Source organism: Nelusetta ayraudi, unplaced genomic scaffold (assembly GCF_046127955.1).
Source record: "Nelusetta ayraudi isolate G7.1 ecotype Tasmania unplaced genomic scaffold, CSIRO-AGI_Nayr_v1 ptg000005l, whole genome shotgun sequence".
NCBI classification, from domain to species: Eukaryota; Metazoa; Chordata; class Actinopteri; order Tetraodontiformes; family Monacanthidae; genus Nelusetta; species Nelusetta ayraudi.
The window spans coordinates 8651293-8674803 of NW_027466055.1; the positions used below are offsets into that span (position 1 = coordinate 8651293).

Here is a 23511-nt window from a genome sequence, read left to right on the forward strand (position 1 = left end):
ACAAGAATGAATAAAAAAGTGAGTTTTATTGCTGAGATATGTGACTCAAAGCACCAAGCAAGAAAAATAAAACGAGGGTCACAAAAAAGGCCCTGAAAGAAACTGCCAGAGATATAAAACATTCCAAAGCTTTTCACATTTGTTACTTGGATTTTACGAGAACCATAGAGAAAGGGAAAACAAACAGAGATCAAGTTGTCATCCTGAAAAAATAGTCCAGGGTGACTGTTTCTCTCCCTCCTAAGAACACTATTTAAATGAATGTTGATTGTCATTAGTAGATTTAGTTGAAATGTGATCCCACTGCAAAACATCACATGGACGGCAGAACATGAACTCCACACACGGCCCTCAGACTTTCTACGCCACTAATTCAACCTGAAAGCCCTGACGGCCGCCTGGATTCTGCGTCTCTCTTCAGTGGCTGCCTTCATTTTGTCACCTCCTCCAGTTGTCATCGCGGTGACAAAAAAGTGGCATTATTATTATTAATAAAAAATAAAAAAATAAAAAAAAATCTAATTTTACATTGGCCAAACTGTATATCACACAAAATAGATGAATACAGTACATTTTAGTTAAAGTTTGGAAAAAAGGTTAAAACTTTGGAAAAATAAACATTTAAAAGATGCCGAAACAGAGGAATGGAGAACAACAAAAATTAAAACATTTCCTTATTGTCAGGTGTCAAATTATTTTGTGCCACATAGTTGCTATATTTGAATCTTTATGCAGTTTGGGAGGTCCTGATGTCAGAGTAGATAGTTTCGTCCTTTGCTTTTCTTAAGTTTCTTCTTCCTGCTTTGGCAGGTCTCCTCTCAGCGAATGTTGGTGCAGCATAAACCACTGATTTCTCATGCGTCTATGAGAAAATATATATTTTTTTTAAATTAGCATCTTGAACAGTTGGTGGACAAACTAGTAACTTCTCCAGCTAGTTTCCATTGATGCCTACCTGCTGATTTTGCTGATCATTGGTTGCTGCAACATCTGAGTCCAGATTGACGGCAGCATGGAAGACAAGCAAAGATGAGACAGTAATAAATACACTGAAAGAGTATTTGATGGCACAATGAAACTAACCTACATTAAAAATATATATGTAATAAATCAATATATAAAAAGAAGAATAAAAGAATTTACCTTTGAAACTGACAGCGTCATTTTTCTTTCTGGTGTATATCAGGTAGAAATTAAGAACCAGACTCAAAGACAGAGCAACACTTAGCAGGATTAGGGCTGTTTTAATTTGAAAATCCTCCACAGTGTCTGCTGAAATAAATAAGTCATTAAGTAAGTAAATGAATGAATAAATAAATGAGCACTTTTGCCATAACACCAAAACAAAGTATCTGGTTCATGATATATTATTATGATGTCCATGTCAAAAGTTAAATGAGTACAATGTAAAGTTTTCGAACTGAATGATGCATTGCACCAGTGAAAGAATTAGACTGCATTGTAAATGAAAATAATGATTTAGTAGAAAACCTTACCCTGACTCTCAAATGTAAAGTTTCCAAACAGAGTGCGTCCACAGGCGGCCACAGCACAAGAATAGGTTCCTGCATGAGAGGAGCTGATTTCGGTGGAGAGGTTTTGGACACATTCCTGTGCGGCACGACCCTCAGAACTGCTCTCACAGTCATCATCAGTGTATCCAGGAGAGTAGAGGACACCTAGACTGGATTCATTAGAACCAGCAGTCAACCAGCAGACGCTGGGTCCTCCTGAACATGTGTTGTTGGCTGAGTCAGAGAGGACAGAACACTGCAGAGTCAGTGAACGGACCTGATCTGATGGAGGCACCTGGATGACGGCAACCGTGTCAGGCTGCGTTCCTGGGAAATTCAAGGATGAAAATAAAATATCCACTGGTGACAATAACAGAAGATTTCGACAGTTGTGAGAATGTGCAGTTTTTCAGATTGTGCTCACCTTGAACTCTCAAATATATGACTTTCAAAAATGTCAATATCTTGAAGTCTACTTTAAAGCAGAGATAAACTCCTCCATCTTTCTGTGTTGTTTCATTGATTTGAATAATAAATGTACCAGGAGATGATTTTACTGTAATATGACCATGTATAGAAACAGGGTCATCTTTATACATTATTGCTGCTCTGAAAAATTCAGGCAGTTGTCCAGATAAAAATCGCATCCAATACAAGATCGATTGATAATCAGTCGGGTCACGGGGACATCTCAGAGTCACAACATCTCCAACATCAGCTGTCATCGTCTCAGACATTTGATCATCTATGCAACCTAAGGATGAAACATAAAAAACTGGATTTATTACCTGCCATATCCTGTAGGTGAAACAAAAACATATTGGCCATTTGAAACACAAAAAGGTGATTGTAAATACTTACATCCCAGTGCAAACATGAGGATTAAACAGTGAAGAGAAAACATCTTGACCTGGTAATCCATTCCAGACTTAGAGTCAGAATATAAATCAAATTGGACAGAGAGTCACCGTAAAGTAATCATAAAGGGGGGGAGGGAACAACAACGGCGCAATCTGATTGGACCCTCGTGATGTTGGTGTGTCAGTGTGCCACAATGGAAATAATCAACTATGAAACAACAGCAAAAGCCAGCCCCTGTTTCATGGTGGCTGACAGATAAAATGCACACAGGACTCAAAGTGAATCAAAGGATTTTACAACCATTTTGCAGTGGATATTTTGGATGCCCAGTTTCTATTTATATATGTAAGAGACACAAAATGAATATGAGGTACAGTCAATATTAAATAATCCCAATGAGAGATATTGGCTAATATGTTGATCTGACTGTTGACATGAGTGATAGAATATGCTGGACAGGAATGTCTCTGAGCTTGTGAGGAATCTGAAGTGAAACTAAACAATGCGACCAGGCCAGAAAGCTTCCTGGAGCGTCTCGTCACTTCAGGAAGTCACAGAAACAGCCTGGTTTCTTCACATTACAACTCTAAAATAGCCTGTTTGCATGTTCACCTCCTTCAAATGGGGAATTTTCATATTTACCAAATGTCTCTCAACATTTTAACGACACTGTAATAGTCCTAATGTGCAATGGCTGTGAGTGTTGTTGCCAGACAACATCAGTTTTAAGCACATTCTTCAAACATGCTACAAAAAGAGTAAATTGCTGTCACTTCAGATTCTCTTCTTTACTAATGAACAGTGTAAATATGATGTGCACAAGATTACAGTGGCAATTATTGATGGGAGGAATAAAATGAACTCTGTTCTTTGAAAGTGAAGGTGGTCACTTTCTAGAGACAGTGACTCTGGTTGAGCAAGAGACTTAATATAATTATTAATTATTATATTATATATTATTATTATTATATTATTATATTGTATATATTCATTCATTCATTTTCCATACCCGCTTAGTCCCGAGCTCAGGGTCACGGGGGTCTGCTGGAGCCTATCCCAGCTGTCTTAGGGCGAAGGCAGGGGACACCCTGGACAAGTGGCCAGTTCATCGCAGGGCCACATAGAAACAGACAACCATTCACACTCACATGCACACCTACGGACAATTTTAGAGTGTTCAATTGACCTCACATGCATGTTTTTGGAGTGTGGGAGGAAGCCGGAGAACCCGGAGAGAACCCACGCAGACACAGGGAGAACATGCAAACTCCACACAGAGAGGTCCCAGGCCCGGGCCCCAGAATCGAAGCCACGACCTTCTTGCTATGCTAACAACTGCGCCACCGTGTCGCCTATATTGTATATATTAATTCAGTGAATTGAAATCAACAACATGAACTGTGTAAAGAGAGAAGCAGCATGATGGCCTCTCGCTCGTCACTTCATATCCTGTTGCTGCTGTGAGTCAACACCTTCAAAGGTGGTCCAAAAAAAAAAAGAGAAAAAAAAGAAGAGCCTCACCACAACTATTCTACCGCTGCTGGCTTGTTTCTAAAGACTGAGGAGTTTATTAACTTGGGTGGTTTACTTGCACTTTGTCCATCAAGGAAACACCAGAAGTGACAATTATGAATTGAAAAGTGAGTTTTATTACTGAGATATGTGATTTAAAGCACCAAGCAAGGAAAATAAGACCAGGGTCACAAAAAAGGCCCTGAAAGAAACTGCCAGAGATATAAAACATTCCAAAGCTTTTCACATTTGTTACTTGGATTTTACTATGACAATAACATTTTTTACAAAAACTAAATCAAGTTGTCATCCTGAAAAAATAGTCCAGGGTGACTGTTTCTCTCCCACAAAAGAACACTATTGAAATGAATGTTGATTGTCATTAGTAGATGAAATGTTATCACACTGCAAAACATCACATGGACGGCAGAACATGAACTCCACACACGGCCCTCAGACTTTCTACGCCACTAATTCAACCTGAAAGCCCTGACGGCCGCATAGATTCTGCATCTCTCTTCAGTGGCTGCCTTCATTTTGTCACCTCCTCCAGTTGTCATCACGGTGAAGATGGCAGCAGAGTACAAGCACGTGTCCTCATGTCTCTAAGTAAGTGAGAAAGATGCAAATGTATTGAGTGCACTGGAGACTGTTGCTGTTAATGTTAACTGCCAATGAGAGAATCACAGTTCTTTGTCCTTCAGAGGATGAAAAAGAAGCAATATCACAGTCAGTCAAGGCCATTATCATACTCCTTAACCTTTGACCTCACCAGGTTTATCATTTCTTTACATACACACCTGCTGACTTTGTTCACTGGTGGCTGTTGCATTTGGTTCCAGGTTGTTGGTGGAATCACACAAAGACAAGCACACAAAGAGGAAATAAACAATGTGGGATACAATACAAAGGAAGTAAAGTTAATTGATCAAATCCTGTAGATTATTGCAAATAAGTTTCTAAAACAACTTACCGTTGTAACATTCACATGTTTTTTCCTTTTTGATACAAACCAGACTGAAGAAGATCATCAGAATTAGAGCCACGGCAGCAGTAAACACAGTCAAAACCTTGTTTGTATTTTTAAAATCAGAACGTTTTGGAGCTGAAACAAACGAAGAAACAACACTGTAAATAAGAGGTTGTTTTCCAATTTCCCAAATAAAAAACACCAGACTGAACTTACCCTGGTTATTGAATACAAAGTTTCCAAACAGAGTGCGTCCACAGGCGGCCACAGCACAAGAATAGGTTCCTGCATGAGAGGAGCTGATTTCGGTGGAGAGGTTTTGGACACATTCCTGTGCGGCACGACCCTCAGAACTGCTCTCACAGTCATCATCAGTGTATCCAGGAGAGTAGAGGACACCTAGACTGGATTCATTAGAACCAGCAGTCAACCAGCAGACGCTGGGTCCTCCTGAACATGTGTTGTTGGCTGAGTCAGAGAGGACAGAACACTGCAGAGTCAGTGAACGGACCTGATCTGATGGAGGCACCTGGATGACGGCAACCGTGTCAGGCTGCGTTCCTGGGAAATTCAAGGATGAAAATAAAATATCCACTGGTGACAATAACAGAAGATTTCGACAGTTGTGAGAATGTGCAGTTTTTCAGATTGTGCTCACCTTGAACTCTCAAATATATGACTTTCAAAAATGTCAATGTCCTGAAGTCTACTTTAAAGCAGAGATAAACTCCTCCATCTTTCTGTGTTGTTTCATTGATTTGAATAATAAATGTACCAGGAGATGATTTTACTGTAATATGACCACGTATAGAAACAGGGTCATCTTTATACATTATTGCTGCTCCCAAAAATTCAGGCAGTTGTCCAGATAAAAATCGCATCCAATACAAGATCGATTTATAATCAGTCGGGTCACGGGGACATCTCAGAGTCACAACATCTCCAACATCAGCTGTCATCGTCTCAGACATTTGATCATCTATGCAACCTAAGGATGAAACATAAAAAACTGGATTTATTACCTGCCATATCCTGTAGGTGAAACAAAAACATATTGGCCATTTGAAACACAAAAAGGTGATTGTAAATACTTACATCCCAGCGCAAACATGAGGATTAAACAGTGAAGAGAAAACATCTTGACCTGGTAATCCATTCCAGACTTAGAGTCAGAATATAAATCAAATTGGACAGAGAGTCACCGTAAAGTAATCATAAAGGGGGGGAGGGAACAACAACGGCGCAATCTGATTGGACCCTCGTGATGTTGGTGTGTCAGTGTGCCACAATGGAAATAATCAACTATGAAACAACAGCAAAAGCCAGCCCCTGTTTCATGGTGGCTGACAGATAAAATGCACACAGGACTCAAAGTGAATCAAAGGATTTTACAACCATTTTGCAGTGGATATTTTGGATGCCCAGTTTCTATTTATATATGTAAGAGACACAAAATGAATATGAGGTACAGTCAATATTAAATAATCCCAATGAGAGATATTGGCTAATATGTTGATCTGACTGTTGACATGAGTGATAGAATATGCTGGACAGGAATGTCTCTGAGCTTGTGAGGAATCTGAAGTGAAACTAAACAATGCGACCAGGCCAGAAAGCTTCCTGGAGCGTCTCGTCACTTCAGGAAGTCACAGAAACAGCCTGGTTTCATCACATTACAACTCTAAAATAGCCTGTTTGCATGTTCACCTCCTTCAAATGGGGAATTTTCATATTTATCAAATGTCTCTCAACATTTTAACGACACTGTAATAGTCCTAATGTGCAATGGCTGTGAGTGTTGTTGCCAGACAACATCAGTTTTAAGCACATTCTTCAAACATGCTACAAAATGAGTAAATTGCTGTCACTTCAGATTCTCTTCTTTACTAATGAACAGTGTAAATATGATGTGCACAAGATTACAGTGGCAATTATTGATGGGAGGAATAAAATGAACTCTGTTCTTTGAAGGTGGTCACAGCAAGGAGACTTTCTATCTTACAATTTATGAATAAAACACTTTCCAGAGACAATGACTCTGGTTGAGCAAGAGACTTAACATATTTTCAGTGAATTGAAATAAAACACGAACAGTTGAAAGAGAGAAGCAGCATGATGGCCTCTCGCTCGTCACTTCATATCCTGTTGCTGCTGTGTGTCAACACCTTCAAAGGTGGTCCAAAAAAAAAAAAGAGAAAAAAAAGAAGAGCCTCACCACAACTATTCTACCGCTGCTGGCTTGTTTCTAAAGACTGAGGAGTTTATTAACTTGGGTGGTTTACTTGCACTTTGTCCATCAAGGAAACACCTTGATTCTCCCGCTACTGCCCTGTTTCTAAAGTTGGAAGAGTTTATTAACTTGTTTGCTGGGTGGTTTACTTGCACTTTGTGCATCAAGGAAACACCAGAAGTGACAAGAATGAATAAAAAAGTGAGTTTTATTGCTGAGATATGTGACTCAAAGCACCAAGCAAGAAAAATAAAATGAGGGTCACAAAAAAGGCCCTGAAAGAAACTGCCAGAGATATAAAACATTCCAAAGCTTTTCACATTTGTTACTTGGATTTTACGAGAACCATAGAGAAAGGGAAAACAAACAGAGATCAAGTTGTCATCCTGAAAAAATAGTCCAGGGTGACTGTTTCTCTCCCTCCTAAGAACACTATTTAAATGAATGTTGATTGTCATTAGTAGATTTAGTTGAAATGTGATCCCACTGCAAAACATCACATGGACGGCAGAACATGAACTCCACACACGGCCCTCAGACTTTCTACGCCACTAATTCAACCTGAAAGCCCTGACGGCCGCCTGGATTCTGCGTCTCTCTTCAGTGGCTGCCTTCATTTTGTCACCTCCTCCAGTTGTCATTGCGGTGACAAAAAAAGTGGCAATTATTATTAATTAAAAAAAAAAAAAAAAAAAAAAAATCTAATTTTACATTGGCCAAACTGTATATCACACAAAATAGATGAATACAGTACATTTTAGTTAAAGTTTGGAAAAAAGGTTAAAACTTTGGAAAAATAAACATTTAAAAGATGCCGAAACAGAGGAATGGAGAACGACAAAAATTAAAACATTTCCTTATTGTCAGGTGTCAAATTATTTTGTGCCACATAGTTGCTATATTTGAATCTTTATGCAGTTTGGGAGGTCCTGATGTCAGAGTAGATAGTTTCGTCCTTTGCTTTTCTTAAGTTTCTTCTTCCTGCTTTGGCAGGTCTCCTCTCAGCGAATGTTGGCGCAGCATAAACCACTGATTTCTCATGCGTCTATGAGAAAATATATATATTTTTTAAATTAGCATCTTGAACAGTTGGTGGACAAACTAGTAACTTCTCCAGCTAGTTTCCATTGATGCCTACCTGCTGATTTTGCTGATCATTGGTTGCTGCAACATCTGATTCCAGATTGACGGCAGCATGGAAGACAAGCAAAGATGAGACAGTAATAAATACACTGAAAGAGTATTTGATGGCACAATGAAACTAACCTACATTAAAAATATATATGTAATAAATCAATATATAAAAAGAAGAATAAAAGAATTTACCTTTGAAACTGACAGCGTCATTTTTCTTTCTGGTGTATATCAGGTAGAAATTAAGAACCAGACTCAAAGACAGAGCAACACTTAGCAGGATTAGGGCTGTTTTAATTTGAAAATCCTCCACAGTGTCTGCTGAAATAAATAAGTCATTAAGTAAGTAAATGAATGAATAAATAAATGAGCACTTTTGCCATAACACCAAAACAAAGTATCTGGTTCATGATATATTATTATGATGTCCATGTCAAAAGTTAAATGAGTACAATGTAAAGTTTTCGAACTGAATGATGCATTGCACCAGTGAAAGAATTAGACTGCATTGTAAATGAAAATAATGATTTAGTAGAAAACCTTACCCTGACTCTCAAATGTAAAGTTTCCAAACAGAGTGCGTCCACAGGCGGCCACAGCACAAGAATAGGTTCCTGCATGAGAGGAGCTGATTTCGGTGGAGAGGTTTTGGACACATTCCTGTGCGGCACGACCCTCAGAACTGCTCTCACAGTCATCATCAGTGTATCCAGGAGAGTAGAGGACACCTAGACTGGATTCATTAGAACCAGCAGTCAACCAGCAGACGCTGGGTCCTCCTGAACATGTGTTGTTGGCTGAGTCAGAGAGGACAGAACACTGCAGAGTCAGTGAACGGACCTGATCTGATGGAGGCACCTGGATGACGGCAACCGTGTCAGGCTGCGTTCCTGGGAAATTCCAGGATGAAAATAAATATTCATTGATCAAACGTAAAGGACCATGAATTTAACGTATTGTAACAGAACAATAGTGCTCACCTTTAACTCTCAAATATGTTGTTTTCAACAATGTTACATCAAGGCTGACTATTTGAATACAGAAGTAAAGTCCTCCATCATTCTGTGTTGCTTCTTTAATTTGCAGAATGAATTTTTTAGTAGCTTGTCTTGACGTAATGCGATTCGTAGTAGTAACAACATTTCTGAAGTCAAATCCAAATGTTGCTTTGAAGACTTCAGGCAGTCGTCCAGAGACAAGCCGAGTCCAAACCAAGCGCACTCCTTGCTTCGACGGGTCACGGGGACAACTCAGAGTCACAACATCTCCAACATCAGCTGTCATCGTCTCAGACATTTGATCATCTATGCAACCTAAGGATGAAACATAAAAAACTGGATTTATTACCTGCCATATCCTGTAGGTGAAACAAAAACATATTGGCCATTTGAAACACAAAAAGGTGACTGTAAATACTTACATCCCAGCGCAAACATGAGGATTAAACAGTGAAGAGAAAACATCTTGACCTGGTAATCCATTCCAGACTTAGAGTCAGAATATAAATCAAATTGGACAGAGAGTCACCGTAAAGTAATCATAAAGGGGGGGAGGGAACAACAACGGCGCAATCTGATTGGACCCTCGTGATGTTGGTGTGTCAGTGTGCCACAATGGAAATAATCAACTATGAAACAACAGCAAAAGCCAGCCCCTGTTTCATGGTGGCTGACAGATAAAATGCACACAGGACTCAAAGTGAATCAAAGGATTTTACAACCATTTTGCAGTGGATATTTTGGATGCCCAGTTTCTATTTATATATGTAAGAGACACAAAATGAATATGAGGTACAGTCAATATTAAATAATCCCAATGAGAGATATTGGCTAATATGTTGATCTGACTGTTGACATGAGTGATAGAATATGCTGGACAGGAATGTCTCTGAGCTTGTGAGGAATCTGAAGTGAAACTAAACAATGCGACCAGGCCAGAAAGCTTCCTGGAGCGTCTCGTCACTTCAGGAAGTCACAGAAACAGCCTGGTTTCTTCACATTACAACTCTAAAATAGCCTGTTTGCATGTTCACCTCCTTCAAATGGGGAATTTTCATATTTACCAAATGTCTCTCAACATTTTAACGACACTGTAATAGTCCTAATGTGCAATGGCTGTGAGTGTTGTTGCCAGACAACATCAGTTTTAAGCACATTCTTCAAACATGCTACAAAAAGAGTAAATTGCTGTCACTTCAGATTCTCTTCTTTACTAATGAACAGTGTAAATATGATGTGCACAAGATTACAGTGGCAATTATTGATGGGAGGAATAAAATGAACTCTGTTCTTTGAAAGTGAAGGTGGTCACTTTCTAGAGACAGTGACTCTGGTTGAGCAAGAGACTTAATATAATTATTAATTATTATATTATATATTATTATTATTATATTATTATATTGTATATATTCATTCATTGATTTTCCATACCCGCTTAGTCCCGAGCTCAGGGTCACGGGGGTCTGCTGGAGCCTATCCCAGCTGTCTTAGGGCGAAGGCAGGGGACACCCTGGACAAGTGGCCAGTTCATCGCAGGGCCACATAGAAACAAACAACCATTCACACTCACATGCACACCTACGGACAATTTTAGAGTGTTCAATTGACCTCACATGCATGTTTTTGGAGTGTGGGAGGAAGCCGGAGAACCCGGAGAGAACCCACGCAGACACAGGGAGAACATGCAAACTCCACACAGAAAGGTCCCAGGCCCGGAATCGAAGCCACGACCTTCTTGCTGTGCTAACCACTGCGCCACCGTGTCGCCTATATTGTATATATTAATTCAGTGAATTGAAATCAACAACATGAACTGTGTAAAGAGAGAAGCAGCATGATGGCCTCTCGCTCGTCACTTCATATCCTGTTGCTGCTGTGAGTCAACACCTTCAAAGGTGGTCCAAAAAAAAAAAAGAGAAAAAAAAGAAGAGCCTCACCACAACTATTCTACCGCTGCTGGCTTGTTTCTAAAGACTGAGGAGTTTATTAACTTGGGTGGTTTACTTGCACTTTGTCCATCAAGGAAACACCTTGATTCTCCCGCTACTGCCCTGTTTCTAAAGTTGGAAGAGTTTATTAACTTGTTTGCTGGGTGGTTTACTTGCACTTTGTGCATCAAGGAAACACCAGAAGTGACAATAATGAATAAAAAAGTGAGTTTTATTACTGAGATATGTGACTCAAAGCACCAAGCAAGAAAAATAAAACGAGGGTCACAAAAAAGGCCCTGAAAGAAACTGCCAGAGATATAAAACATTCCAAAGCTTTTCACATTTGTTACTTGGATTTTACGAGAACCATAGAGAAAGGGAAAACAAACAGAGATCAAGTTGTCATCCTGAAAAAATAGTCCAGGGTGACTGTTTCTCTCCCTCCTAAGAACACTATTTAAATGAATGTTGATTGTCATTAGTAGATTTAGTTGAAATGTGATCCCACTGCAAAACATCACATGGACGGCAGAACATGAACTCCACACACGGCCCTCAGACTTTCTACGCCACTAATTCAACCTGAAAGCCCTGACGGCCGCCTGGATTCTGCGTCTCTCTTCAGTGGCTGCCTTCATTTTGTCACCTCCTCCAGTTGTCATCGCAGTGACAAAAAAAGTGGCATTATTATTATTAATTAAAAAAAATAAAAATAAAAAAAAATCTAATTTTACATTGGCCAAACTGTATATCACACAAAATAGATGAATACAGTACATTTTAGTTAAAGTTTGGAAAAAAGGTTAAAACTTTGGAAAAATAAACATTTAAAAGATGCCAAAACAGAGGAATGGAGAACGACAAAAATTAAAACATTTCCTTATTGTCAGGTGTCAAATTATTTTGTGCCACATAGTTGCTATATTTGAATCTTTATGCAGTTTGGGAGGTCCTGATGTCAGAGTAGATAGTTTCGTCCTTTGCTTTTCTTAAGTTTCTTCTTCCTGCTTTGGCAGGTCTCCTCTCAGCGAATGTTGGCGCAGCATAAACCACTGATTTCTCATGCGTCTATGAGAAAATATATATTTTTTTAAATTAGCATCTTGAACAGTTGGTGGACAAGCTAGTAACTTCTCCAGCTAGTTTCCATTGATGCCTACCTGCTGATTTTGCTGATCATTGGTTGCTGCAACATCTGATTCCAGATTGACGGCAGCATGGAAGACAAGCAAAGATGAGACAGTAATAAATACACTGAAAGAGTATTTGATGGCACAATGAAACTAACCTACATTAAAAATATATATGTAATAAATCAATATATAAAAAGAAGAATAAAATAATTTACCTTTGAAACTGACAGCGTCATTTTTCTTTCTGGTGTATATCAGGTAGAAATTAAGAACCAGACTCAAAGACAGAGCAACACTTAGCAGGATTAGGGCTGTTTTAATTTGAAAATCCTCCACAGTGTCTGCTGAAATAAATAAGTCATTAAGTAAGTAAATGAATGAATAAATAAATGAGCACTTTTGCCATAACACCAAAACAAAGTATCTGGTTCATGATATATTATTATGATGTCCATGTCAAAAGTTAAATGAGTACAATGTAAAGTTTTCTAACTGAATGATGCATTGCACCAGTCAAATAATTAGACTGCATTGTAAATGAAAATAATGATTTAGTAGAAAACCTTACCCTGACTCTCAAATGTAAAGTTTCCAAACAGAGTGCGTCCACAGGCGGCCACAGCACAAGAATAGGTTCCTGCATGAGAGGAGCTGATTTTGGTGGAGAGGTTTTGGACACATTCCTGTGTGGCAAGACCCTCAGAACTGCTCTCACAGTCATCATCAGTGTATCCAGGAGAGTAGAGGACACCTAGACTGGATTCATTAGAACCAGCAGTCAACCAGCAGACGCTGGGTCCTCCTGAACATGTGTTGTTGGCTGAGTCAGAGAGGACAGAACACTGCAGAGTCAGTGAACGGACCTGATCTGATGGAGGCACCTGGATGACGGCAACCGTGTCAGGCTGCGTTCCTGGGAAATTCAAGGATGAAAATAAAATATTCATTGATCAAACGTAAAGGACCATGAATTTAACTTATTGTAACAGAACAATAGTGCTCACCTTTAACTCTCAAATATGTCGTTTTCAACAATGTTACATCAAGGCTGACTATTTGAATACAGAAGTAAAGTCCTCCATCATTCTGTGTTGCTTCTTTAATTTGCAGAATGAATTTTTTAGGAGCTTGTCTTGACGTAATGCGATTCGTAGTAGTAACAACACTTCTGAAGTCAAATCCAAATGTTGCTTTGAAGACTTCAGGCAGTCGTCCAGAGACAAGCCGAGTCCAAACCAAGAGCACTTCATGCTCCGACAGGTCACGGGGACAACTCAGAGTCACATTAGCCCCAACATCAACTGTCATCGTCTCAAAAACTGCATCATCTAAACAACCTATGGACGGAATTCAAACAGTTAAACGTTTCTACTTACAGATGCAGGAGTAAATGAAACAATGTTGACACATCAAAATACTTACACCCTATTCCAAACAAAAGGAACCAAGAGAAAAGGAGGAGCATCTTCTGTTGGTAATCGATTTGGTACGATGGACAAAAAATGAAAGATTGAACTTGGATGAGATTCACCCTAATGTAATCATAAACTGTGGGAGGGAACAATAATGACACAATCTGATTGGACCCTCATGGTGTTGGTGTGTGCGACAATGGAAATAATCAAAGATGAAACAACAGCAAACATCAGCCTCTGTTTCATGTTAGTTTCTCGACAACTTACATCAGAATAACCATAGGGTAAAAGTATGGAGCAAACCAATTCACAACATTTTTGTTTGAATTTCAGAATTAAGAGGCATTTTCACAGCCCAAATCTATGCAGAACACTCTATTGGTTCACTTATAAGTCAGTATCTAGTATCAAGTATGTATTCATGTAAAAAACAAAAATACATTTCAACTGCTTGGCACTGATTGCTGCATCCCTAAATAATAGCAGGTGCTGATTCCCATTAAGGTACTGCGGCCAACCTGTTCCAATCTTTTTTTTTTCCCCCTCTCAGAAGAGTGGAACCTTTCGGAGTCTCTGAAGGATCCTACACCCGGGAATCTAATGCACAAAAGCATCTTACCCTCAATGTCAAAATAAACAAAAAATGGGTGCAACCTGTAAACAGGCCAGAGGGCAGGGAGGCTGCAGCGGTTGGAAACTGAATGCTGTGATCAAGACAGAAAGCTTCCTGCAGTGGTCGGTTGGCCAGGAAGTCAGAGACCTGCTTCAGGCTTTCTAAATTTGTCTCTGATATGAAGTCATACTGAAAAATGTTGCAGCCCATTTTCAAGGCAGTTCTGACTAAAACCACTCTCACTTGGTCAGAGAGCAACAGCTCGCCTTGCTGTTCAAGACTGCTCACTGGTTTGTGTGTCCTGCTCCGTTTGTTTCGCAATAGCGAAATGGGTTGAGGCCAAACAACTGAGAGCCTTGAAAATATGTCACGCCATTAAAACATTTATAGAAAATGTAATTATTACCTATGCACACTACTGGATAGTTACACTGAAATCATTTCCCTGCTGTGAATACATAAACCCCATATCAAGAAAACAATTTTCAAATTGGACAAAAATCAACATCAAAATACTATTAAATTGAAAAAAGAAAGAAAGTAAACAGTGTCGTTTACTTTCCATCTTGTACTACAAATTAAGTACGAATGATGCCAAGTGTCCAAAAAAAAAAAAATAGCAACCATTGACTGCGGTTTTCGCATTCTTCTTTCTCCTTTTTCTTATTTTTGCAGTCACTGTCTCATGTGCACACGTCTCATGAGGACCTTGTGAAACAACACGTGGTATACACATGTATATGCATACACACAAACGCATGCACACGCACAAATGTTCACATTGCATTCTCAAATAGACCACGTGGGGAAGTGCACTTAGCCACTCTGCTTCCTGACTCGAGAGCTCGAGCCCACTGTCATGACACGTACTTCCTCCCTCTCCCCCTTTGAACAAAGAGGACAACCTGTTCACAATGGTATATTCCACCAGCCTCTGACGCCCTGCCCTCCTTCGAATGTCCTGTTTTTTTTATTATTATTATTTACACTGCTGGTGTACAGCGTTACAATTTCTTTTAACCCTTTGAGCGCCAGAATTCTTTCAAGAAAATATTCAATTTTGATATCAAGATTTCAAATGGCTGTGACTTGAAATTGGTTGGAGATAAAGCCATACTGTAATTGAGAAAAATCTTCAGTATGGCGCAGTATGTTTTTGTATTATGTCAGCTGTCATGTCAGGGATCTCCACAATACCCCACAGGCTCATCAGAACGTTTTATCCACTTTTGATAATTTTCCACATATTTCAAACAGACCCAGCCATCATCGCTGTAATTTACAGGGTGACCGTGAACATCCCTGCTGCCTCCACCGGCACTGGCTGGGCGTTTCCTCCCACACCTTCTACCACGTTGATCACTAATTCCCCGCGCCCTCCGTCACCATTAGCGCTGTTTGAGTACTCCTTCTTCCCCCACCACGTGCCCTCATCCTCATTCGCCGATTACTCCCACCACACCCCGGCCACGCTGAGGCGAAGCATGTGCTGCTTGGTGACTGTCGTGGCGCATGGACTCGCTGCCGCTGCGTAAAGACGCACCGGCAGACTCGCTCTCACTTGGACGACTGAACGTCATCGTCAGAGTGCGAATATTCCTCTTCGTTATCCGAGTCAGACATTATTTGACGAAGTACTTCGTCAACGAACAAACCTCTCGGCAATGTATTCTCGGTAAAACTCGCGGTCTTTCTCTCTCTATCTCTCCGCTCCCACTACAACCACTTCCTTGTCTCCTCGATTGAGGCGTTCTCTCTATTTATACTCCGAAATCTGAATATAAACACCCCCACAAATGCTGCTCAGATTGAAGCCACAGGTGTCTGCCATCTCCAGGTGTAAAGTAGTAACTACTTTTAGCACCATATTTGCTGCTATGGCCTGTTTAATTCAGCAGTGACGCTCGTCGCAATTTTGCGACCATGGCGCCTAAAGGGTTAAAATCTTCATGATGTATGGTGACCCTGCTTATTCCGAAAGACCTAGTGATTATATAACCAAATATAAATAGAAAAAAAAACAAGCTCTTATCCAGTTTGCCCGCCACTTGCTAATTGAATAAACAGTTAGAATCTCAGGTATGAGAAACATCTGTTTAATTTCTGAGAAATCATAGTACATAAACTTTCAAATGACAAAAACAAAACAAATGAGCGACATAAAAAAAACAGCAAAGTAAATATATCATTTCACACTTTTAATATTGAGTCACTTGAACGAGAAATCAAAAGCTACAGTTGCCAAAATTGTACACAAGAAAACAAACAAAAAAACCCTAACATTATTTGCAGGAACAATTTCATACACAGCCACTTAGCATTGACTCACTTACATTCTATTAAAGATACATTTTATTTGTCAAAAAAAAAAAAAAAGTAGGGTAAGAAGGTAAATGATATCTTCTAGATATTACACAGAGAATGTACGACAAAACTGTGACAAAACTGTTGGTCAACCTGAACAGAGAAAGACGTTCTTGACGGTGGAAGGGAACCGGAGCGCCTGGAGGAGACCCATACCAACATCGAGACAACGCGTAAGCTCCACACAGAAAGATCACAGCCAACCACACCACACAAACAGGCCCACGGCTGTTGAACTTCAGACCTCACAAATCCACTAATTCAAACCAAAGGCCTTGACTGCTGTGAAGATCCTTTGCCTCTCTGCTGCGTTTGCATGCAATACGTCCCCTTTGTCAGCTTTCATTACAGTGAAGAGAGCCGCAGAATAACAGCACATATCCTTATCTCTCTAGGAATACACAAGAAGACGGTTAATAAATTGAAAAAAATCATAACTGAAATACAATAAATCCTACCTTCAGTCATTACCTGATTTTTCAGACTTCTTTGGTTTCTTTGTTTCCCACCAGCTGATAGACACGGAAAATAAAATGACCAATAAATTAAGTGGTACAAAAAATACTGAGTGTATTCAGGACAAATATCAAGTGTTAACAATTACCACAGAATAAAGCAGAGTTGTTTGTCTTCAGAATGAGAAGATAAATCACAGCAGAGCCAAGAGCAATGGCTGCACTCGGCAGAAAAATCCAAACACTTGACACCTTTGACCAGAAACTGCCACCTAGACATCAACAACAAAGACAATCTTGTTTGAACTTGCTAATAGCGGTTAAAAATTGAAAAAGGAAAAAAAAAAAAAAAAAAAAAAATCAAACCAAAACAAATTTACCCAAACCATGAGTAGCTTCCAGACTGATTCCATTTCCAAATAAAATCTCCCCACAGGCGGCCAGAGCGCAGTAGTAAGTCCCCATGTCGTGGTAGCTGATGTTCTTTGAGAAGTGATACACGCAGCTTTGACTGTCGCACTCATTGTGTTCCTTTCCACTGACATAGAGGGCGTTTGGAACAGATTTATCGTCTTCAGCCCTGAACCAATAAAAACTGTACTGTGCAGGGCATGATTTGTTTCGGGCGGTGGACAGGACGGAACATTGCAGTGTAGCAGAGTTTCCTTCATGGACGGCACTGGAGACTGTTGGCCCATGAACAGTGACGTTGTTAGAAATTCCCTCAGTGCTTCCTGCAGCATAAAAAAAGACAAATGTGTTAAAAAAAATATATATATATAATTCTGTACAAATTAAATTTAATGCTATGAGATAATCTTAGAATCATCCAGAAAAACTATTGGATCATCATCCCGTAATTTATGACATGTCTGTAATAACAAAGTTAAAACTTATAATTATAAATTCAACAGCGTTTTTAACAACTTGCATAGATGCGTAATCCATTTCTACTGTAAACAATGATTACTGTGTTTGCCCGATTCATCTGAATAAAAACCAAAAGGGCGTAGTTAATAATTAAAATTCTAGAAATTTTTGGCGCTGTTTAGATCAATAGCCACACCATCACGCCTGGCCCACACAACCCCCCCTTGCCCCCCCCCGCCCCCCCCCAAAAAAAAATTCAAGAACTCAGTTCTGCTATACATGGGTTGAGAAAGTCCAAAGCACTGAAAAGTTAAAATTCAAATGAGGTTTTTACCTTTTATTGACAAATAGGTTGTACTCCAAATAGCATCCATCCAATCCATGAGTGCGCAGTGGTACATTCCTTCATCCTCATGTGTTGCTTCAAAAATCGTGAGACTAATTAAGTCGGAATTATCCATTAGTTGAAATCTGGAGGGAGGAAAACCTGGCCCGAAAGTTAGGTTCACATGCGGGCGAATGGACGTTATTATTTTCAAAGTGTCACCAGCGCTCTGCTTGTACCACTTTAATTGTCGTCGGGCAAATCCCTTTTGCACAACGCATTGAAGGGTCGCAGGTTTACCTTGTTCAACGGTCACGAATGAAATCTGCGCATCTGAAAATCCAAATGAGACACGTAGTGGTGATATGGTAAAATATATGAAAAAGAAAAAAACATCATAAAAATGATGTAATATGGAGCAATGACTCATTAACAGGTGGCACTTACACACTTGCTGAAGGACAATGAGTGCAGTCCATAACAGAATCATCCTGACACTGTGTTTTTCAGGAAACATGCTGGTATTTCAGAGACAGAACGAGGTCACGGCGCCTTGGCCTCACCACCTGATTGGTTTGTAATCATTTTCACATCCTGTGTCACAGGTTTTGTGCTGACGACCTTAGTACTTTCGAGGGAAGGTTTTTTTTTTGGACAGTAGTTGAACTGTAATGAGGTACAGTATTACGCTCTTTACACAAACGATGGAAGATACATGGGTCAGAATTAGAGTTGTCACGCACTGTACATATACAAAACAAGATACGTCATAAATCATGGTTAAAATAGATATGTCATGTAAGAATTTATCAGTTGGCTATATACTGAACACGTAAACAAATATAATAGGCAAATACCCCAAGGATTCATGATGATTTCATTTTTTTTTTTGTGATGAAGTTACATAAAACTAATGGGCAAACAAACACAGTTGAGCAAGGCAATGAGTTGCTTATGTAAGCACTTCTAATGCATTTCTAACACCATTGCACATCCTGCTGCGGCTCCATGTCAGGTCTTTGTGCTGCTTCGTAGTGGTTGGTCGGAGGCAGACCTTCAGATTTTTTTGTTGTTGTGGCTTTGTTTTTAGGGTTTTTTTTGGGAGGAGGGTGACGGGGGATGGGCGGATGGAGACAATTTCTTTAAAAATGTATCGGAGTTCTTAACTTAACCAACAGTTACATTTTGAAACCCAGTTGATCACCATGGAGATCAATAATCAGCATTGTCTTGCCAAACGCTGCTTCCCTAAAAAACATTTATTTTACGATGATACTTGTGTGCTCTTTATTTATTTGAATTGAAACTCATACATGCTCAATTAACTTAGCGGACAATCATCTGCCAATTTGATTAGATTTTTGGATTAGATGGCAAAGAAAAGTCTCAGGGTTCTCTTGTAAAAGAGACTGTTGATCTCAAAGGAATCACTCCTGATTGTATATAAGTTTGATGAAATAAAAAATAAAAAAATTATAAAGAAAAATAAAATCAAATACCAGGTTAAAACAAATGTGGTCAGGAAGCATGTCAACATGCTTATCACCAGGAGTGCTGTGATGTGCAGAAGAACATCAATAATTTGAAAGTTGTGAAAAGGTTGAGTAACTCAAGCAGAGCCAACATAATAAGTGTGATATGGGCACTGCATATGTCATGGCTACGTGAAAACAGGACGTGTGGTCACTCTTAAGTTGGCCAAAATCGAGGCTAACAGGCTAACGGACGACCACAGCCGCCGTCGTCTTAGGGGGTTTCCGCTCACACAAATAAGGGGTGTGTTGCACGTTACATTCGGCGTTCTCTCGCCAAAACTCGGCTTCCCTTCGTGGAATAAACTACTGCTCATGCCTTACATTCGAGGTCAACATCGGAACTTGCCGTGTTGATTTAAACACCGTCCACCGTCAACTTACCTGTCTCCGCAGCGGCAGCCCTCTACTTCGTTGGTCTATCTGCAGCAAGGAAGGGGCATTCGCGCCCTCTAATGGCCAGTTTTGACATGACAGACAAGTTAAGGAGCAAATTTCAGTTCAAGCTGAGGAACAGAGCTCCCACATGTATTCTCGTCTCCCTGAGCTGAACAGTTGTGTCACCTGGTGAATCAGATGAGAGAATTACAAATCGATCACAAATGACTAATCTCCCGAGTTTTATCTTAATTCACATATTCTGAACAATAACATACATGTGAAAATGGTTAGGTTTTTTTTTTTTTTTTTTTTTAAAAAAACACTTCCTGGTATATAAGTGAATATTGCGTCCATCTGTTGGGTGAAAGCAAAAATAGTTAATTAGCACATTTATTCGTGCACGTCTAAACTCTGAAGATATAGAATCTCACTTATCCTATTTTTTTTGCCAACAAAAATCACATTTAAAATTCATCCATGCACATAAAATCTGCAATACACATCGTGATTTAACATGCTCTAACCTGACACAATTTGTTTTGGTATTCCAGTACAGTCTTGAATTTAGTTTGCGTACCTGTTATTAAGAACCAAAGCATAGACATTAACATAGTTTCAATGTTATTTAATTTTAACATTCATGATAAGTATCAATTAGCATCTCACAAACATCCACCTTGGTTGAACGGAAGACTTGTAAAATGGAAACTGCTTAACTTCACGGTTTTTATTACTATTGTTGTTGTTGTACTGACTAACAACCAATAAATGAGGTGTTTAATTCTTTTCACAGGCAAAGAGGCAATCGACAGAGCATAACTGAAGGGTCGGCCAAAGAGAGGCGGTGGGGGTTGCAAAGAGGCAGACGAGGGTAATACTGATATGTCTTAAAACCATGATTACAAGGGCCGCAATTTACCTATGAAAGTGTATGAGTGTTCTCCGCACATGTTGTTGTAAACAAAGAAACTATGAAAGAAGTAAACATTGCAGTAGTAGTTACATTATATATTTTTTTAGAGTTATATTTTTAATTATGTTAGTCATCGATGGAAATGTTTTTTGAGTTGTTGAACCTTGCTCCGAATCTTTCTCACTTTCACATGACAAAGCTGCAGCCACAAAGCAGTCATTAAGGCTTACTGTGAATATTAAATACATCGACAAAAAGAAAGAAAGAAAAGCTTTCCCTTCATTTTGGAAAGGCACATGCTTCACAAAGGCACATTGTGATTCATTGATTAGCTTGACACTGTATAATGCTGATGTTCGGCTGCACTTCAACACCGTGAGAGGAAAGAGATACGGTCTTCCTGTTATAATTTCACATTCATAAACAATTTTGTCAGTCCAGTAAAGACTGGCATTGTTAAGGCTTCCCGTGACCTGTTTCTTATTTTTTTTCTTCCTCATTTTAAATGACTGAGGCCAAAAAAAGTCAAGAATTTGCAAAAAGGACCAAAGCTTCGTAGAATAAGAGACAATAGTAATAGACCTATGTTTCTATCCTATTGAATCCTTGTCTGCCCACCAAAATTCATTTGGATGAAAATGTCGTCAGTCCAAAGTGAAAAAAACCCTCCTGCCCAGTTCCTCAGTACATAAGTGACCCTTTTTTGTTGAGTTTTTTTTTTCACAACTTTTTTTTTTTTTTTATCACACTGTTAAGGCCACTACAGAATCACCTCCCCCCATTGTATTTTTTGTCCAGAAATGACCCTGGCACTTAGAAGCAGCAGCAGCAACTTTCGGCAACATATTTATAAAATTATAAAAATTATTGCAGGGGATAATTTTTTCCTACTGAGAGTCTTGCTCAAGAGACTCAGTAGGAATGTTTTAACAGTGTTTTTTTCCTCTGAATGTCAGAGCACTGTTCTGTTGCTGCTTGAGGCTGGCACTGATGCAGACATAACATGAGACCGTACAAACTTCAACCCAGAGGGGGTGGAGCCACGGGTGGCTGTAATGCTGCATCCGAGTGTGGCGTTAACTCACTCTACTCTCTTGTTAATGTACTTATACGATTTTTCACAGCTTACCTAAATATGTGTTTTAATTTTCTGTTATCTGAAGCCCAATTTGCATCATCTTGTGGATTTGAATAGTGATTACTGAAAAGCTAACACCCAAAACGCCATCGTGTTTCCGAGTCCGGTTGTGCAACAAATTGAAAAATAAAATACATAAAATAAATCGTCCCTCGGAAGAGTCCTTTGTGTTCTCACATGTGACGATGAAAGTCCATTACATAGTGAAGCAGGTTAGCTGGTCACACACAGTTCCTTCTTTCTCCAGGAGAGAGAGGTAGCACAGACAGGGGAGCACCGGCTCCTCCTTGTGGTGGAAAAAAAGGGAGCTTCTTCCTCTCTCAGTGTTGAACAGCCCCCCCCAGCCCTCCACTCATCATGCTCACATTACATCATGCAAATACACTTTGGAAAATATAAAATCCATTGGGTTATATTTATACATACATACATGTATATTGGTGTAGTTTTCAGGAATGTTAATCTATTTTGCTGCATACATTTTTCTTCTTTCACGATACAAAATAACATTTTCATACTATATAACAATACATATAATCGACATATTAAAAAAAAAACACCTTATCAGTCCTTTCATCATCTTTTAGAAAACAAATTTCATAATAAAAATAAGTTCTATGTTTTTTTCTTACTTATATTTTACAATATATTTTCTCTCTTTCAAAAAACAAACAAAATAAAAAACACACGCACACACTTGTCCCATTTTGGCTTGTAAATTGTGTAAAACTAAACCTGTTTGCAAGTAAAAAAGAAAAATCACATGATGGTGCTGCACTTCAACGCGGCAAAGTCTCAAGCGGCAGCCTTGTGGGTGTGTAGGACTCAAAAATGGCAGCGGTGGGCTTCCGAAACAACAACTAAAACAAATAAAAAAAAGACGAAACCCCTTTCGAAACAGCGTGAAAATTTGGCGCTGTTACAACGGGCACTTAGAGCAGCCACATTCCAGAGCAGTTTCCATCTCCTCGGAGTAGGAGCTGCCGTCGGTGCACCGGAAAACCACCTTCCTCCGCCTGGTCTTGCTGACGCCGCAGCAAACACCGGAGGGCGCTGTTGCCTGGCACGACCGGGGACAATCCATGCGGGGGATCTTGCTGGTGGACGTGCACGTTCTGAGCGGCTGGTGGCGCTTGAGCTGCTCCCTCACCATCTCTCCCTGACAAGTGAGCTCTGGACATGGGAGAAAATAGATGAATACATGAATAAATAAATAATAAGA

General features: G+C 39.5%; 5 protein-coding genes across 14 annotated transcripts in view; all 5 read right to left on the minus strand.

The window, feature by feature from the left end:
* Positions 1-9: 9 nt before the first annotated feature.
* Positions 10-2945, minus strand: LOC142877836 (uncharacterized). 2 transcript variants are annotated; one of them, XM_076012314.1, is made up of 5 exons: positions 1939-2945; positions 1497-1841; positions 1144-1272; positions 956-981; positions 10-862 (listed from the first exon to the last, which is right to left on the minus strand). In XM_076012314.1, the coding sequence occupies exons 1-5, from the start codon at positions 2249-2251 to the stop codon at positions 728-730; spliced, it is 948 nt and encodes a 315-aa protein (XP_075868429.1). In that variant the 5' UTR covers positions 2252-2945; the 3' UTR covers positions 10-727. The 2 variants fall into 2 exon arrangements, with proteins under 2 accessions (XP_075868429.1, XP_075868428.1); XM_076012313.1 differs by having other exon boundaries at positions 956-990.
* An 806-nt stretch (positions 2946-3751) lies between these two features.
* On the minus strand, positions 3752-10571 carry LOC142877918 (uncharacterized). 3 transcript variants are annotated; one of them, XM_076012322.1, is made up of 6 exons: positions 9642-10571; positions 9202-9534; positions 8767-9111; positions 4861-4992; positions 4688-4710; positions 3752-4492 (listed from the first exon to the last, which is right to left on the minus strand). In XM_076012322.1, the coding sequence occupies exons 1-6, from the start codon at positions 9700-9702 to the stop codon at positions 4358-4360; spliced, it is 1029 nt and encodes a 342-aa protein (XP_075868437.1). In that variant the 5' UTR covers positions 9703-10571; the 3' UTR covers positions 3752-4357. The 3 variants fall into 3 exon arrangements, with proteins under 3 accessions (XP_075868437.1, XP_075868438.1, XP_075868436.1); XM_076012323.1 differs by lacking the exons at positions 3752-4492; positions 4688-4710; positions 4861-4992 and adding exons at positions 7773-8132; positions 8226-8251; positions 8414-8542; XM_076012321.1 differs by lacking the exons at positions 3752-4492; positions 4688-4710; positions 4861-4992 and adding exons at positions 7773-8132; positions 8226-8260; positions 8414-8542.
* A 1286-nt stretch (positions 10572-11857) lies between these two features.
* Positions 11858-14916, minus strand: LOC142877954 (uncharacterized). 3 transcript variants are annotated; one of them, XM_076012326.1, is made up of 6 exons: positions 13706-14916; positions 13288-13620; positions 12852-13196; positions 12499-12627; positions 12311-12336; positions 11858-12218 (listed from the first exon to the last, which is right to left on the minus strand). In XM_076012326.1, exons 1-6 carry the CDS (start codon positions 13746-13748, stop codon positions 12084-12086), a joined length of 1011 nt encoding a protein of 336 aa, XP_075868441.1. In that variant the 5' UTR covers positions 13749-14916; the 3' UTR covers positions 11858-12083. The 3 variants fall into 3 exon arrangements, with proteins under 3 accessions (XP_075868441.1, XP_075868439.1, XP_075868442.1); XM_076012324.1 differs by having other exon boundaries at positions 12311-12345; XM_076012327.1 differs by having other exon boundaries at positions 12311-12345; positions 13288-14916.
* Positions 14917-16391: 1475 nt separating this feature from the next.
* On the minus strand, positions 16392-19435 carry LOC142877862 (uncharacterized). 5 transcript variants are annotated; one of them, XM_076012319.1, is made up of 7 exons: positions 18773-19435; positions 18565-18658; positions 18335-18438; positions 17511-17864; positions 17280-17402; positions 17147-17187; positions 16392-17066 (listed from the first exon to the last, which is right to left on the minus strand). In XM_076012319.1, exons 1-7 carry the CDS (start codon positions 18840-18842, stop codon positions 16932-16934), a joined length of 921 nt encoding a protein of 306 aa, XP_075868434.1. In that variant the 5' UTR covers positions 18843-19435; the 3' UTR covers positions 16392-16931. The 5 variants fall into 5 exon arrangements, with proteins under 5 accessions (XP_075868434.1, XP_075868435.1, XP_075868433.1 ...); XM_076012320.1 differs by having other exon boundaries at positions 18548-18658; positions 18773-19433; XM_076012318.1 differs by having other exon boundaries at positions 18565-19435.
* Positions 19436-20848: 1413 nt separating this feature from the next.
* slit3 (slit homolog 3 (Drosophila)) overlaps positions 20849-23511 on the minus strand; it is a 206616-nt gene continuing 203953 nt past the window's right edge. The window contains exon 38 of the mRNA XM_076012328.1: positions 20849-23462. Coding sequence (XP_075868443.1) covers positions 23209-23462 — 254 coding nt within the window. The 3' untranslated portion in view covers positions 20849-23208. The remainder of the gene's footprint in view (positions 23463-23511) is intronic.